The sequence below is a fragment of the Poecilia formosa genome, unplaced genomic scaffold (assembly GCF_000485575.1).
Source record: "Poecilia formosa unplaced genomic scaffold, Poecilia_formosa-5.1.2 Scaffold5, whole genome shotgun sequence".
Lineage (NCBI taxonomy): Eukaryota > Metazoa > Chordata > Actinopteri > Cyprinodontiformes > Poeciliidae > Poecilia > Poecilia formosa.
The window spans coordinates 1,950,377-1,965,951 of NW_006799944.1; the positions used below are offsets into that span (position 1 = coordinate 1,950,377).

The 15,575-nt window shown below is 39.1% G+C and overlaps 1 protein-coding gene across 7 annotated transcripts in view; it reads right to left on the minus strand.

The window, feature by feature from the left end:
* Nucleotides 1-15,575, minus strand: part of kiaa0825 (KIAA0825 ortholog) — a 137,842-nt gene that overhangs the window by 96,507 nt on the left and 25,760 nt on the right. For all 7 annotated transcript variants that reach the window (XM_007562764.1, XM_016676961.1, XM_007562755.2 and 4 more), the window contains 8 exons: nucleotides 15,222-15,389; nucleotides 12,287-12,369; nucleotides 11,945-12,193; nucleotides 8,593-8,870; nucleotides 6,654-6,804; nucleotides 3,090-3,280; nucleotides 1,056-1,262; nucleotides 652-762 (listed from right to left, as the gene is read on the minus strand). In XM_007562764.1, coding sequence (XP_007562826.1) covers nucleotides 652-762; nucleotides 1,056-1,262; nucleotides 3,090-3,280; nucleotides 6,654-6,804; nucleotides 8,593-8,870; nucleotides 11,945-12,193; nucleotides 12,287-12,369; nucleotides 15,222-15,389 — 1,438 coding nt within the window. The remainder of the gene's footprint in view (nucleotides 1-651; nucleotides 763-1,055; nucleotides 1,263-3,089; nucleotides 3,281-6,653; nucleotides 6,805-8,592; nucleotides 8,871-11,944; nucleotides 12,194-12,286; nucleotides 12,370-15,221; nucleotides 15,390-15,575) is intronic.

The following is a 15,575-nucleotide window of genomic DNA, read 5'->3' on the forward strand; positions in this document are numbered from 1 at the left end:
GTCTTTATTCTTCCCACTCTCTCACAAATGCCAGATTTTTGAGGTAGATGATTACTAGACATGTTGACAAAAAATCCAGATAAGATGTGGATCGTATGCAGCACTGTCAAGGTTACAATGGACCTGTTGGCTGCTCCACTGCTCTGCTTGTTTGGCCTTCTTAGACAGCCGTGTCTTGTCAAGTTTGGGATTGTGTCAGGCTCTTTCTTTTTTAGATCGTATATTTAACAGTGCTGTGTGAAATGTTCATAGCTCGGGATAGTGCTTTAAAACTTAACTCTGCTTTCAACTTTACCTTTGACTTGACGTCACAGAACCGCGGTATTTACCGGTACTCTGAGATTAAATCACACTCAGGTGGACTCTATTAACTAAGTATGCAACTTCTGAAAACAGTGGGTAATGCAGTGGTGTCCGAATAAACGGGGCTGAAAACAAGTGCATTTTGAAATTGTCAGATTGATTTTAAAATAAAAAGGAAATATTTTACATTTGTGGACTGCGTTGTGTTGGTTTGTGATAAAAAAATAAAAAAAAAAGACTGAAGTTTGTGGATGAAGTTCAGTCGGTGCAAATGCTTTTGCTGAGTATAGTTTGTGTGCCTACTGAATGAAGTGCAACAGACTTACATTATGGGTGTGCTTTACGTACCTTATGACCTGTTCTGGGAAGCGGTCAGGGTTGATAGCATTTAGCCAGCGTACAACAGGCCTTTCAGGCTGGCGTGGTGCTGAGTCCTTTGAAGCACTATTCATAAACGATCTAGAGAAATTAAAATTGCACACGGTAGCTTTAAAAGACGCTACTTGCAACACATGTCTATTTAATGGAGGTCAAATGGCTTTTCAAGCAGAAAGCGTTAATGCCGACTAATCTTTTTTTTTTTCTGCTTGTAGTCTTTTATTCAGTTTGCTTCAGTTTCTTTTGCTATCGACAGCCTTCACTCAGCCCACTAATTGGATGATTATTAAGTTTACAGACTTCACCTTAATTCACAACATTTCAGTTACACAGAAAAAAAAAAAAAAAAAACTTAATGTACACACAGTACGAACCTATGCACAAAAGATATTGGCGCTGTAACAACTAGGAGGACCGTCAGCAGTTGGTCACACAGGATGTGGATTTGGTACGGCCAGTCCGAGCCACCTCCTATGATGGTAATTTCTGAAGTAGGGTCGATCAGAATCACATCCTCTGGACTCTCACTGACACTCCACATGAGGTGCTCCACGTAGAGCAACACTGCTGTGATGTCACACCTTAAAAACGGAGAGAAACGGAGAAGCACATTGTTGCTTCAATCCAAAACTAAAAAAGAAAAAAAAATCATCATTTTCATTTTACTCCTAGGGATTAAAGTATAGTGTTAATATTTAAAAATCAGGAAGCATTACCATAATATGGTCAATGATTTTTTTTTCTTTCCGTCACGTTATCTTTTCAGAGACAAACAATGGTGACCAAACAGAGAATGATGAAAGTAAAGTCCAGGTTTTAGACCTGGAGAAGTTTCAGAAAGAAGCCTGTTTAGTTGTTCCTCCTAGTTTCCAACTGTCATGAATATTTCCAAGGAACAAAACCCAGACTTTCTGTCAATCTGCTTTACTTAAAATACTGCTTTTTTTTTCTTTTTTTTTTACCCAAGACATAGTTTATTCATACTTCTCTTACTGTATGTTAGAAATATTTGTTTGGGAATTTCAATATAAAAGAAGAAAATTTACGGTAACACTTTATTTGAAGGGGGGTGAATAAGACTGACATGACACCTGTCATGAACATGAATAAGCCTTCATGAATATTTATGACTGTTGTCATAAAGCGTCATTCGGTAAATTATGACACTTTTAATACAAAGTTGACATTGTTCAAAATGTCTTTGTTATGACAACTTGACATTAACCAAGAAATCATTACTGATATAAATTTGTTATAAAAGTATTACTGATTGCACTTTAAAAATGAGGTAACTTTATGTTAGTAAAGGTAAAGTTTAAACACTAATTTGTTTCTTCAGAGATAAAGGTAGTGAAAAATACACAATGGAACAAGTATGTAACAAAATCACAAACATTTCATACCTTTGGTTGAACTCNGTTAATGTCAAGTTGTCATAACAAAGACATTTTGAATAATGTCAACTTTGTATCAAAAGTGTCATAATCTACCGAATGACGCTTTATGACAACAGTCATAGATATTCATGAAGACTTATTCATGTTCATGACAGGTGTTATGTCATGTTTATGAAAGTGTCATGTCAGTCTTATTCATCCCCCCTTCAAATAAAGTGTTATCAAATTTACTGACGTCCACCATCTCTACGTCTATCTGTGATCCAGAGATAGTATTGATAAACTCAGACTGAAGCAGTTAGCAAACTCCAAAACTGAAAAAAATAGTTGAGATTCACACTTTTGATTCGTGAACATTTTTGATTCAACTCAATTATTCTGTATCTTTAGCCGTATGTGTGGACTACCAAGTGTAGCAAAACAATCCTTTGGATAATTTCATTTTTTTAGTAATATTTGTCTTTGCCAGGTTCTGAATGGTTGCAGTGATGAACTAAGAGTGCACCAACAGCAGATTTCTGGCAGATCACCAATTTTTAAAAAGTCTGACCTATCGATTCCAAGTTTGGTTGATACTAAGTTTTTTTGTCTGAAATATAAAATCGAAACAAAATGTTAGTTCCATGTTACCAATCAAAGTAGGTACGTAAGGGATACAGAATATGAAATTCGTGTTAGTTTAATTTCACATTTTTGTCTAGCTATTTTGTACAATATCATGAAAGGAACAGTCCAGATTTTTTTAAGAGAGGTTCTAAAGAGGTATTGGCAGGTGACATTTTACCTGCAGTAGATGACAATAGTCAGTCTAATTTGTTTCTTCAGAGATAAAGGTAGTGAAAAATACACAATGGAACAAGTATGTAACAAAATCACACACATTTCATACCTTTGGTTGAACTCAACTCAGCAGATTTGAGGGTTTATCCATTAAAACTCAGCATACATACAGTGCATTGGTTGGGGTACTGACTTTGTTGTAGCGTTGTTTATGTATGTTTTTCAAAATACCTGATCTGCAAGTGTCTCTTGTACGAAGCACGGACTCTGGAGTATCTTCGCACCAGCAGTTGCAAAGTCTCTGCCAGCACATATCCCAGCACATCCTTGGCAAGCTCTGACGGAAGAACTGACCACAGGTCGCTGCGAAGCCCGCACAGGAAGTAAAACCACATCTGCAGCGCGAAGGAACACCGCTCTCCCTTCGAAGAAAGAAACATACAGGAGGGGGGGTCACAGCTGCATATGTGCTATAATGTGGACACAGAGAGTGGAGCAGAAACACACCAAAGACAAATATAGAAGGAGAGAAACTGCAGGCAGGGGAGGGGGGGAGAGACTGGTCTGTCATCACCAGGATGTCGTAGCGGTCATGCCACCTGCACTCTGCACCTGGGTTTCTTCCCCCACTGGGAATATAGGCTGCTTTAAAGTCACGATCTCATGAAAATCCCAACAGTTGCACACCTGCAACTTCCAGAAACACTCACACTTACAGAAAGGGCGAGGGAGATGAGATCAATCAAATAATGCTAAAGATAGAAATGATGCGTAAGGATTGGAAAGAACAAAGGCAAATATGGATTGAGAGAGATTATTACCCAGGAATCCTGTAGCTTTGTCATAAATTTATTAAAGATGGCTTCAGTTGTCTTTACCCCTGCTCCCCACAGCTCAGCATACTGTATTTACCCTCCAGCAACAAACTGATGATGAGTATGGCAGGGATACTGAGTCAACCAAAACTCCCCAACTACCTCCTGTCTACATCTCAATGGCCACTGAGTTCCCTCACACGTCCTCAAATTCTACCTCACCTTTATATTTCTTCCTTTTCTGGTCATTTGACTATTAATCACTTATGGGAGTACGGCCTGGATCTTTCTGACTGACAGCAGTATTAGTAATAAAGTTTTAGAAAATCCAATAGTTTTAGAAAATCCAAGTCTGAACCTGGAATTTTGAAAATGTAAAAATCCCAGAACAAGTTAAAAGAAACATTTCTCAAGGCAAAAAATGTAAGGATTTAAAGCAAACCATACTGTGAACAGATTCTGACAGAATAGGGAAACTCTTGAAGGTAAAGGCAGGAAACCCCTGGTAAAGTTACAGCAAAACAAATCATCATCCAACTCTGCTCAATAAAGCTACTTATATTTTAGAGTAGCTTGGAAATCATTTCCATGCTCTCTCGCTGCATAAAGAATTCAACAGAAAAAGCGTAAAGAAGAAAAAAAAACATGAAAATGAACTCAAAGAGTTTTCTGAGCAAATGCTAATCTCAGATGGGAAAAAAAAATCACAGTGGATGTGTTCTTAGTGTTAGACAAAATGGATTTTGAAAAAAAAAAAAAAAAAAAAGACTGTGGGATAAATGTGCCAAATAAAAGAAAGGTCATCTAAGCTTTTAATAGTGCAAAAGTTTCTGTGATGTCATGGCCCCAAATTACTTCTCGATATGAAGAAAGCAGGTTATGAAAGAATTCACAATTGTTTTGGTTGTTTGTATTAGTTAGAGACACACACGTCTGTTGGTTAAGCATGTGCACAAAAAAGCCTCGTATCCTGGCGAAGAGTGTAACTCCAGAGTCCAGAGTTCGAGTACCGGTATGTTTCTGTCTTAGCTATGAAATACCTTAGGATTTTATAATGCCTATCAATAAAAAATATCTATACTGGCCCATTTAAGCTACTGTACCTTGTATCGACATTACATTCTGCAAATGTACACATGGAGAAAGACCTGGATGTTTGGAGACATCTCCTGTAATGTGAAGAAAATAAATGAAAGTTTTTGACCATAATGGTCATTGTTACAAGCCAGAAAATGACATCCAAATTGTGAGGTAAGCTGGTGGTAGCATCATAGAGCGGGGCTGTCTGGCTACATGTCGGACTGGTGTCCTTCACAAAACTGATGGCAACACAAGGAAGCAACCCTGTGTGACAACATTAAATAAAGTCTCAAGATATCAGCTAAAATGTTAAAGCTTAGGGGCTAATGGCTATTCCAAATGGATCCTAGCATACTCACTGGCTTAAGAGCAAAGCCACCATTTTGGATTGGGCATCACAAAGTTCAGATCTCAGCCCCTTAGAAAATTTGCGGGCAGACCTGATAAGGCATAAGAGAGCAAGAAGGGCAGCAAACTCTTGTATGTCGGTTCTGTCAAAAAGGAATTGGACAAAGTATGTTTCTGGTGAAAAGATACCAGAGACATATGATCCAAGTCACACAGTTAAGGATTCTATCAAATGGTTATGTTTGTGAATTTCTAAGTTGAGAAAAAATCTTTCATTATTCTGGTGTTTAGGAAATAGAAAAGTAAATAATGGCTCTGTGTTGTATTATATACAGTATGTACACAAATGGTTTCAACTTTAATTGGATTTGCAGTTTTTTACTTTTCATTTTCTTCAGTTATGTTTAATGTATCATAATTGTGATTTTGTTTGTTTGCTTTACAGTTTAAATGATTGAAATAAAAGTTACCGGCGTCGATAAAGTTTTACACTACTGAATGAATCATATCCTGTTTTCTTTCCTATTTCAGCTAACGCAAGTTAGCTATTTTCACAACAAGTCAGGTAAATTACAGGAAAAAAACAACAACATTTTATTCAACATTACTTTTCTTGCAAGACTGAGACCGGGCTGGGGAGCTGAGAATAAAATACACATGGAATTTCAAAAGCTTCCCCCCTCCTTATTTTTGAATTAAATCACTATTTGGCTCTAAAGGCTCTGAAGGCCAAATCATGTCATAAAGACATAAGCCAAGCTCATATTTTATACTCTCTTTGACCCATTTAACTGACCTCAAACATATGTTGGAATTTTAGTATCACATATTAATTTTTTTTTCATGCCAATAACAGTTCATATGGTGGTGTGGGTGCATAAAAATGAAACAAAAAAAAAAAACAAAAAATTGGTGTGGCTGGAGACAAAGTCTCCATAGAGCAGAACTATGATGTGGAGGAGCCGAAGTTGTTGCAAACCCTCTTACATACATTCATCCGTACAGATGCAGTTGGGGGCGGGGGTTGAACAAAAGCACACACCTGCACACAGCAGGCCTGTCTGACACCAATGACCCCGAGAAGGAGGAAGGAACAAAGGGGAGGGAATCAGGATAAAGCAAGAAGGAGAGGCGAGGTTTAGATTGGTTTAGGGCATAAAGGCACTGGAGTTCCAGGGCCCCTGCGCTGTTTCCAGACAGTCCCAGCATAGACTGCAGACTTCAGACAGCCGAATCCCTGGAGCCCCCAGGGCAGTGTGGAAGCCACAGATGTTCTTAGGAAGCTCAGAGTATAACACTCCGGCAGAAGAAGGAGTGTGGGAGGTAAAGGTGTGTTGCGGGAATGAAAGGAAGAGGCAGGAAGGCTCTGGAGTAATAATTCTATAGTTCCCTACAACCTGCAGAACAGGCACACAGAGATATTTCCAAAGCATTTTATGCACCAGAATGGTGCATAAAATGTAAATCCTAAAACATGCACATGATATATCAGTGTTGTCGATCTAGAGGTAAATCGAGCTAAACGGACAGGAAATCGATGTAAACTTCACACCTCGTAGAAGGGTTTCGGGTCAGCCCAGTCATGACTCTCCGCATCCTGAAGAATGCAGGCGAGGCAAACCTGGACGCAGTAGCTGGTCAGCTGCTCTCTTAAGGCCTCCACTGCCTCCTGGTATCTCTGGATTGGCAGCAGAGTCAGGGATCTGACCAAAGGGGAAGAAAAGAAAGTTCGAGAAACGCAACAAACAAATCTGGACTGCACCGAGAACATTTGGGACAAAGCTCGTTTAAGTTCAAGCTTCAACTGTGCATATCTTATTTTCAGTTAAATGTATGCAGGAATCTGCAATGAAAATAGAATCTAAAATAGTAAAGAAAAAAGAAACTGTTGGTTTATCCTAGAAGTACACAACGAGGTTTATTTTCCCCTTAAAAACAGTTTAATGGAGAGATAAGGGGCCTACAGACACCCAGACAGACAAAGGACTATAGAGGGACTCCACAGAGACTACAAGAGATATGAGATTCTCTACTAAAGTTACCACACAATTTAAGGACGCATTGCCAACCAGTGCTAATTAAACATGTTTATAAGTCACCTTAACTTTTGTGAGGACTTCCAACTTAACAACTGTTTTTAATGACAAAAGTGAACTAATAGCAGCTCTCTCTGGTGTCATTATAGTGTGCTCTATTACGGAGAGAATGAAAGATGTAAACTGAAAAATCTGTTGGGTAAAGCTTAGCTACAAAAAGAAAAAAAAAAAAAGAGTCAGATTACTTTCCCTAGAAGATGAGAGTTCGGTGCCTGCTGCATTTCTGTGCATTAGCAGCTGTTACCCAGTGGAAGCCTGCTGCAGGCAGGGACTGAAATCAGATGAGGTAGGTTCAGCTGAGGGAAGCAGAGGACTGGAGCTGCAAGGCGTTGGCTTCTGAAACTTCTAACTTCGGTCTCTTGCAATGGCACGCACAGTTGAAATAATAGCACAAATCTGACTTAATTAAGAGAAGTGACTGTGCATCAACGGATTTTGAATTTTACCAAAGAGGAAAGCCATCATTGCTATGAGTGAAAATAAAAATGTTGCCTCGATGAGAAGATTTGCACAACTTCAGACCATTTGCTTTATGGCAACATAAGCAGAAAAGTAGGTGGATGATAAAAGACTATTTTCAAGCAAGTTGTATATTTACTGATAAACTAACCTGATTAGGACTAACTCTACAAAGGAATGAAAGATTTTCAGTAAAATTCCTAAAAGTCTTGTAAAAGATGTTGATGAGGAATATTAAAGATATTCCAAATTGGAAATTTTCATTGGGATTTACGGGAGTTAACTGTAAAACCGGGGCAATTTAAGCATACTCTATCATTCCCAAATAAAAATATAACATTTTGTTTTGTCATCCCTGGACATCAATACAACATTTGCAAGCTAAACATGGACAACATACGTTTAACATATTTAGCTAATAATGCAATCAAAACTTTATGCAATCCACATGTTCTGTCATATGGCTTTAATAGTCTTGAGCTCTGGCTTCAACATGGCAGGGTTGCAGAAATCATCTGTGCACATGATGGGGGAATGCACAGCGCATGTAGAGGATGTGACCTCATTACGCCTGCTGCAAGCACTGAGCTATGTGCTTGCAGCACATAGGAAGCACATATTTGCATGCATTGTATTTGCATGCAAATACAATGAATTGCATTTGCATGCAATTTCATTGTTTTGGTCCAGTTTGTGCTAGCAAATTACAAACTCTTTAAAATCTCTCTAACGGATTAAAAAAAACTTCACTGTTTTAATTCCGTTTTGTTCCCATTTATTCCAGTGAATTCCAATAGACTTCTATTGAAAGTTTTCAACTTCCCGGAATTTCACAACTGAAGTTACGACACATACATGGAAACACAGCAGCTTATGCATAATTCCTTCTCATGTCACGTCAACAGACTCGCTCACACGAGTACACCTGCTTCTTACATTTTAGCGGGAGCTGCACTTGAATCCTTCAGCATGACATTGTAATGCTCTAGTCGCTGTTGCACATGAATGCAGGAAGCAAGCAGAGCAGGCAAGTTCTTCAGGGGTGCAGAGGACGGTACCTCCAGGGCCCTCTCCTGCAAACGGCCCAGCATGGCAAACGCTGCTCTGCTACAAGCTTCCACAAAGCTTGATCGCACCCCCAGGAGAGAAGTGTCCCTGCAGGCTACTGCCAGTGGCAGCAAAGCATCGAGCTCAATCAGAATTGCTCCACAGAACTGTGGGGAGAGGGAAAAGGCAAAGACAAGACGAGATCAAAACCAGAAGTGAAATCTGTCAGTAGACAGGAGGAAAAATCTGGGAGAGACTTCGTTTATGTGGCAATGAAAAGCATTTTGCAGGGATAATTTGAATATTTAATAGGTAGGGGACTGAGAGAACTATTAGGCATGGGTTTATCTTGAGAAAAATCCCGAAGATCGTATATGCAGAACACAGATATTTGAAGACATGGCCTCAGCAAAACGCTTAAGACTTCTTCCGCATGTCAGCCTTACTCCACGACAGAGCGCATCACATTTACCACAGTCACAGGGAGTCATTGTAGCATGAAGAACTAAGCAAGAGAGCCGAAATGAGAGCAAATGATTGGGTAAAGATACTGTAGCTTTAGAAATTATTACCTGAGGATTCCTTAAGAAACTTGTAATCACATGTAAGATTTCCTCCACCAACTGATTTGGAGCTAGTTTAGTGAGTGTGCCTATTACAGGAGTATTATGGTTCTTATAGAACCTAATATTTCTAATGAAGTTCAGTGTTTTAATCCACACAGTTGAGCTTTATGTCATACTGTTGTTTTTATTTTGGCAAAACTATGTCACACCATTTTCACAGCGATGCCAATATAGTTGTTGTGTTTAGGGCTTATATCAAAGGAGTATTATTTGGTGTTACCCAGAAACGGTGCATCTACGGTGCATTTGAGCTTCAGCGAAAAGGCACTGACAGCAGAGAGGTAAGGGATAAAAAGCATCGCAAGGAATCGGTCAGATGATAGTGCAAAGAAAGTCAGAATGCCGAACTTCGGCGAACCTTTAGCTTAAAAGTGTAAATCTATATCTACCCATCAATTTCCCCTTTGCTGCTTAGTCCTTGGAGTATGGTGGGAGATTACACCTGAGAGACCCAGTAAAAGTGCTGTTGTAAAAGACATACAAGTTTAGTCAATCAGCCAGCAGTAGGATGCACCATCTTTACTTGTTGCAGGCAGTAGCTGGGCAGCTTGGCACACTGTCATTTCAGAACTACAAAATATATAAATAATTTGCAAACTTTCACCCTCCCTACCGAATTTTCAGAAAAATCTCATCCACACACACACACACACACACACACACACAAAAAAAAACACAAACACACGCAGGTAAACACAAAACAATCACAGCATCGCATCTCTGCTGAACACAGGCTTAAATTTTAACTAGATACGATCAAATTCTGGAATCCCATCAGGACTACTGCAGCAAGGTGAAACAGGCTATAACTTTTCAAGTGCTAGTTAGGGTCTGCTTGGGCTCCCGGCATAGCGAAGGAGACAAACGAGCACCTCAGGAGAGGCTGAAGAGCAGAAAAAGGTGTATTCGGTGATGTAATTGAGAGCTCACATTAAACTGAGGAGGGTCTGGAGAATTAAGGTCCGTCCGCAGGTCAAATTGCTGCTGCTTTTAAAATGAGGTTATTTGTTATTCATTTGTCTGACAATAAAAAAAAACAAAAAAAACACTAAGCCTGTTTATTTATTGACACTAAGGTGAGTCTATATAAAAAAAAGGAAGCACTGAGGTACGAAAGTGTGAATAAAAAAAACTGCGAGATATTGATCCAGATTAGGTTTTTCAGCTAGCAACACAATCTCGAGTGTCTTCTCTTTACAGTCGTCCGGATTTCTTTCGAGCCCGGCTTTATTGTATGCAAATGCATGCAAGTATAACCTTTGGGCTGGAAGGCTCTCATCTTTGAAGCGTTGACCTACACATAAATATGTTGTACGGGTCCTGAGCAGGAACAAATTTTGACACTAGTTAGGAATCAAGAGACACTAATACACACAAAGTAGGAGGATTTAGGAGGACAAAGGTGAAAGAAAGAGGGAGGAATCTGGATGTGCGAAGTGTAGAAGAAGGTTTTAGAAGAATGTGAAACTTTAAAGACATTTTTTCTTTTAGGTAGAGCTCCCTGAAAAGTTTTTTTTTTTGTTTTTGCGATTTTGAAACAGGAAAGAAGACGAAGAGAGGCTAAATCAGCAGTGTCAGTAAGTACGCGGCTGCTCAGCCTCAAACACTGGAGATTTTTGGTGGTGTTACTTCTTAAGTCCAGTTTTACATCACACTCTGGTTTTGGGCCTCAGAAAATTCAATCTCCTGTGTCTGTTTCACCTCTTCTTACCTTTCCCAGGCCCTCTTTTCTCATCCTTTGGTCATGTTATCGCTCCTATATCCTTCTTAATGCTATAGCCACTTTCCCTTTGTGATTTCCCCCTCTATCATTAGTAAACCCTCAATTTCCCCCCCATTGAATACCTTTCTCCACACGTCTTCTAACCCCCATAATATCAACCACACCAGTTCTTGGTTTCTTCCTGTCTTTCTTTTGTTCCTGGAATCCTCCCCTCCAGTAATACTGATCACTCTTCCCCAGACCCTTTCTGATCCAGGGCGTCATCTGTGTCAGACTCAAACTATTTGAGCTTTCTATTATAGAGGGAGCTTTCTACGGGAGCTACAAAAAGCATTAATCTCTCTGGTTCGGGCGGCTGTGTGTAAACCCGTATTGTTAAGTCTGATAGTATTAAAGAAGGATGAAGGGAACAGACCCTCCTCAGGGGAGGCTTTATCCTGAGGTTACTTGTGCACAGCATTAAGCTATAAACTAGACCTTGGTGTGTTTTTCTGTTGAGTAAATTTGAGAAGCAAAACCAGGATTCTGCGGATGCAGTATGATTTTGCAGATTACTGCAGAGGGGGAAAAAAACAAGCAAACAAAACATCAAAAGTCACATTTTTCAATGAAAGTGAGAAGAAACTTCACATAACAGAAGAAAAACTGCAAACTCCAATACCCATTTCCAAAAAGGGGACGTTTAATGCTGCCTAACACAAATTCTGTGAAATTGTATTTTATAGTATGAACTAATAGAGAGGATGAAAACTATAAACGATGAGCACCACAAAAAAAAAAAAGTTCCATAAATCTTTTTTTTTTTTTTTTAACAAACTTGCAAGTGCTCCATCAAAATACCATAAAAAAAATACTGTGGTCCTGAAAGAATGAAGAATCTTTACAAGAATACCTTTGCTGTCATCTTAGGAGCGTCTCTCTCTGAGCCTTTGTAAAGGAAGTCTTCTTTAAGATGTTCGTTGCTGACAGAGAAGTCAGCGATGGGGCTTACGGTGACCAAGGTGTGTCCCGAAGAATGCAAGCGCTCTTCTTGCTGTAGGTTCTTGGCGCAGACGTCATCCAGCACCACTTTAACGCAATGCTCCATGTGCGGGACAAGCCTAGTAAAAGCTAACCTCCAGTTAAACTCCAAAGTCTGGGCCTGAAAAGCAGGAAATGAGCCAAGAGCCAGCAGAATCATAAAATAGGAAGCAGAAGACATTTTCATGCAACAAACACATGCAAAAAGTCTCACCTCTGGGGTGTGAAGTTTGTCTGCGGTGGGTTTCTTGCCATCTGTTGTCGAACTTGAATCCTCCTTAGGCTTTTTCAGAATGCCTAAATAATGACACAGTGTAGCAACTAACTACAGTAATCTGTTTCGTATAAAAGTAAAATGAAAACCTTCTTTTTGTCAAGCCATCAAATTATGTATATAATTTGATATAGAAGACCATGAGGGATTCTAACATGAGGGATTCTAACAAAAAAAGATGCAAAACTAGTCATATTTGTTGTAAATGTATAATTCATTGAACAAGTATTCACATGGCTTGAACTTTAACATTTTCTTACTTTACAAGCATGAAAGTTAAAGTATTTTAAAAAGACTAAACCAACGCATACTTTTGAAGTGGACAGAAAAGCCAAAAATGTAACTTAAAAGTATGAAAAAGATAGACACCAATTAAAGCGTCTGCATTATTTCTTTTTGCGTTCTGTATAACCATTTATGTTTTTCTTGTGTCTGCGTATGATTTATTAAAAACTTTTATGTTGTTGTGACAAAGGATTTTTTTTTCTTTTTTTCCCCCTCACTTGTGGGATCAATAAATTCCAAAGCAAAGTAAAGTAAATGGAGGGGCTGTGTGTGCTACACATTAAACAATAATTTGAGTTCTGGACTTTGGCCTACTCTAACATAGTAATATACTACGGTACGGCCTGTCGAAAATGACTTTCATTTTGTCACTCTTCCACAGAGGCCAGATTTATGGAGTGCATTATTTGTAGTTGTTATGTTCACATTGATGAGATATGGATCTCCGCAGGTTTTCTGTTGCGCCTTACACTCTCCATTTCAGGACCGATGGATTGAACAACGCTCAACGAGACGGTCAAAGTTTGGGACACGGTTTTAAAACTCAACTCTGCTGTAACCTCCTCTACTGCTTCACACCTCGGCATTCTGGGGTGTTTCTTTGGTCTACAATCTGCTGGTGTTTAACTAATGTCCCCTAATAAGCCTTCACAGAAAAGTTGGATTCCCACTGACTTCAGCTCGCACTCGGCCAGAGTCTGTTTACTGATTAGGGTTCTTCTGAAAGTGAAAGTCAGTTCTGAATTTTATAAAGGGGAATCAAAGTGAAGAGCTGAATTTAGGTCCACAAAATATTTGTCACATTTTCAACTCAAAGAAAATTGAAATAAAAAAAAAAGCAGAGTATAATTTTAATCATTTAAATTTGTTGCTGCTGCAAAATGAGAACGAGTTGCATGAGGTGCAAATACTTTTGCAAGGTGCTATATTATATTCAGAGGTTGTATCAGTTGAGAGCATTTGTTCTGTTCTTTCTACCACTGAACATTGTAAAACAAGGACTATATGTGAATAGAACAAACACACTGATGCCAATCTTTATCCTTTTTTCTTGTCTGTATTTTTAGCTTTGAGAAAGCTGTCGAATTAAGTTAAGTTAAGCTCTACCGCAAACAACATGGAATGGTTATAAACTCCAGCTTTACACTTGCTACAAATAGCTGAATTTACTACAAAGACCGTAGACGCTCCACGTTGTTTACGTTAAGCAAAGGTATTGAAGCAGTGAATTTATTTTTGGGGTTCTTTGGGAATAATGAGAAGCCAGCTAGTGGCTACATGTCCAACTACAGTTTAAGCACCACTAAGCTGAGCTGGCCTGTTTTTTCTTTTTTTTCTTTGTTTCTGTTTAGTCCCAGAGGTTTAAAAAAAAAAATAAAAATAAAAGGTATTTAAGCAGTGCATGATGATGACAGAACGACTGCCCGCGTCTCAAAGGAAGCAGAAATAATTTGCTAATAGACGTGTCTCTGCAAGTCCAAATTTGAGATTTAGATTTGATTTGAACCCAGATCTTGGCAACAATGCACAGGGTAATTCCATGAGAGGCGATTGTCTCGATTTGTGTAAAGACTGCAGCTTGTGGGGAAGCTGTGGTGAATAAAAGTGCACAGGATGTTGAGTTGGGTTTCAATTAAAAAGCATGAACATCAAGGCCATAGTTTCCTAATCGGAAAGCGAAGAGTTAGACCCCAGGCGAGGCAATTTAGCCGAACAAGACCGTATGCAATGGAAGAAGGAGGAAGCGGCAAGCACATCACTTTTTGACCTTTAAGCTCATCTGATGAATTTCTGGTAATTAAGTCGTTTGATTGCTTGGAATTAATGATTTGGATAACTGCCCTTTAAAGGCTGTTTACCTCTCTGTAAATTGAGCCTTTCCGCAAGTCTTGTTTTTGTAAATGTAACCTTTATGGAAATTACTCCACGCACCAAAAGCTTTCATTTAACATCTCTGCAGTGGCAGTTCAAAGGGGAAAGAGGAAACGGATACTAAAGGCCTGTATAAGACCCCAGATAATACCAAACTAATAAACACTTTTTTCCCCCAGACTTTATGGTGGAATTAGCAAGGAAGTATGCGTGCACGCATGTGTGTGTGTGTGTTTCTGCCTGCAGGAGAGACACTTATACTGGACTATAGCTTTAGATTTGAAAGTGCAGAAATCATATATGAAACCTGGCAACACTTAAACTAACACTTGTGTTGTAGCGGAGAGTGTAAAGGGTAATATCCCTAAAGGACAAGGGTACAGGTGCGTTTTAAAACAAAGATTTACATGCAATATGTAAAAAATACATTTGTTTCAGCCGTACTGAGTCGACGTTTTACAGAAACAGATTTTACTCCAATTACAGCTGCAAACATAAAGGGGATATCACTCTTCCAGCTTTGAGTATGTTTACACTTTTAACCGTTTCATTTGTGAACGTTTTGTGCTGGTGTATCCCGCAACATTTCAAATCAACACATTGAAATGGATTTCATCGGTTGTGGTTGTAATGTGACAAGATGTGGAAGAGAGCAAAGACATAAATTCCTCTGACATAGCAGTTAACACAGATAACATAGATCTTTGACGAGTTGCACCTTTTAAAGTTGGAGTGTCTTCTGTGCAGTTTATGAAGGTGATGCTGGTGACCAGTTCCCTCACATCTCTCTCAAAGCCTAGCAGGATGCAAGCCAGCTGGGTTAATGCCCTCAGTTGGTGGGAGGTCAAACTGAAGCTCCTGCTTTTCAAAGGAAGCTCCATTGGTGCTGTGAAAGAGATGCAAAGAGACAAAATGTACCTTGTATGAGGTCACAGATGACTTGTAGACATAAACATTTAAAACAGTTTAATGTTCACAAAGAGGAAACAGTTGATGTTTGCTTTCAACACAGCCTTCTTTGCTAAAAAGGCATTCATCAGCAAACACTCTCTGTCAGAAGTCTCTTTGCATG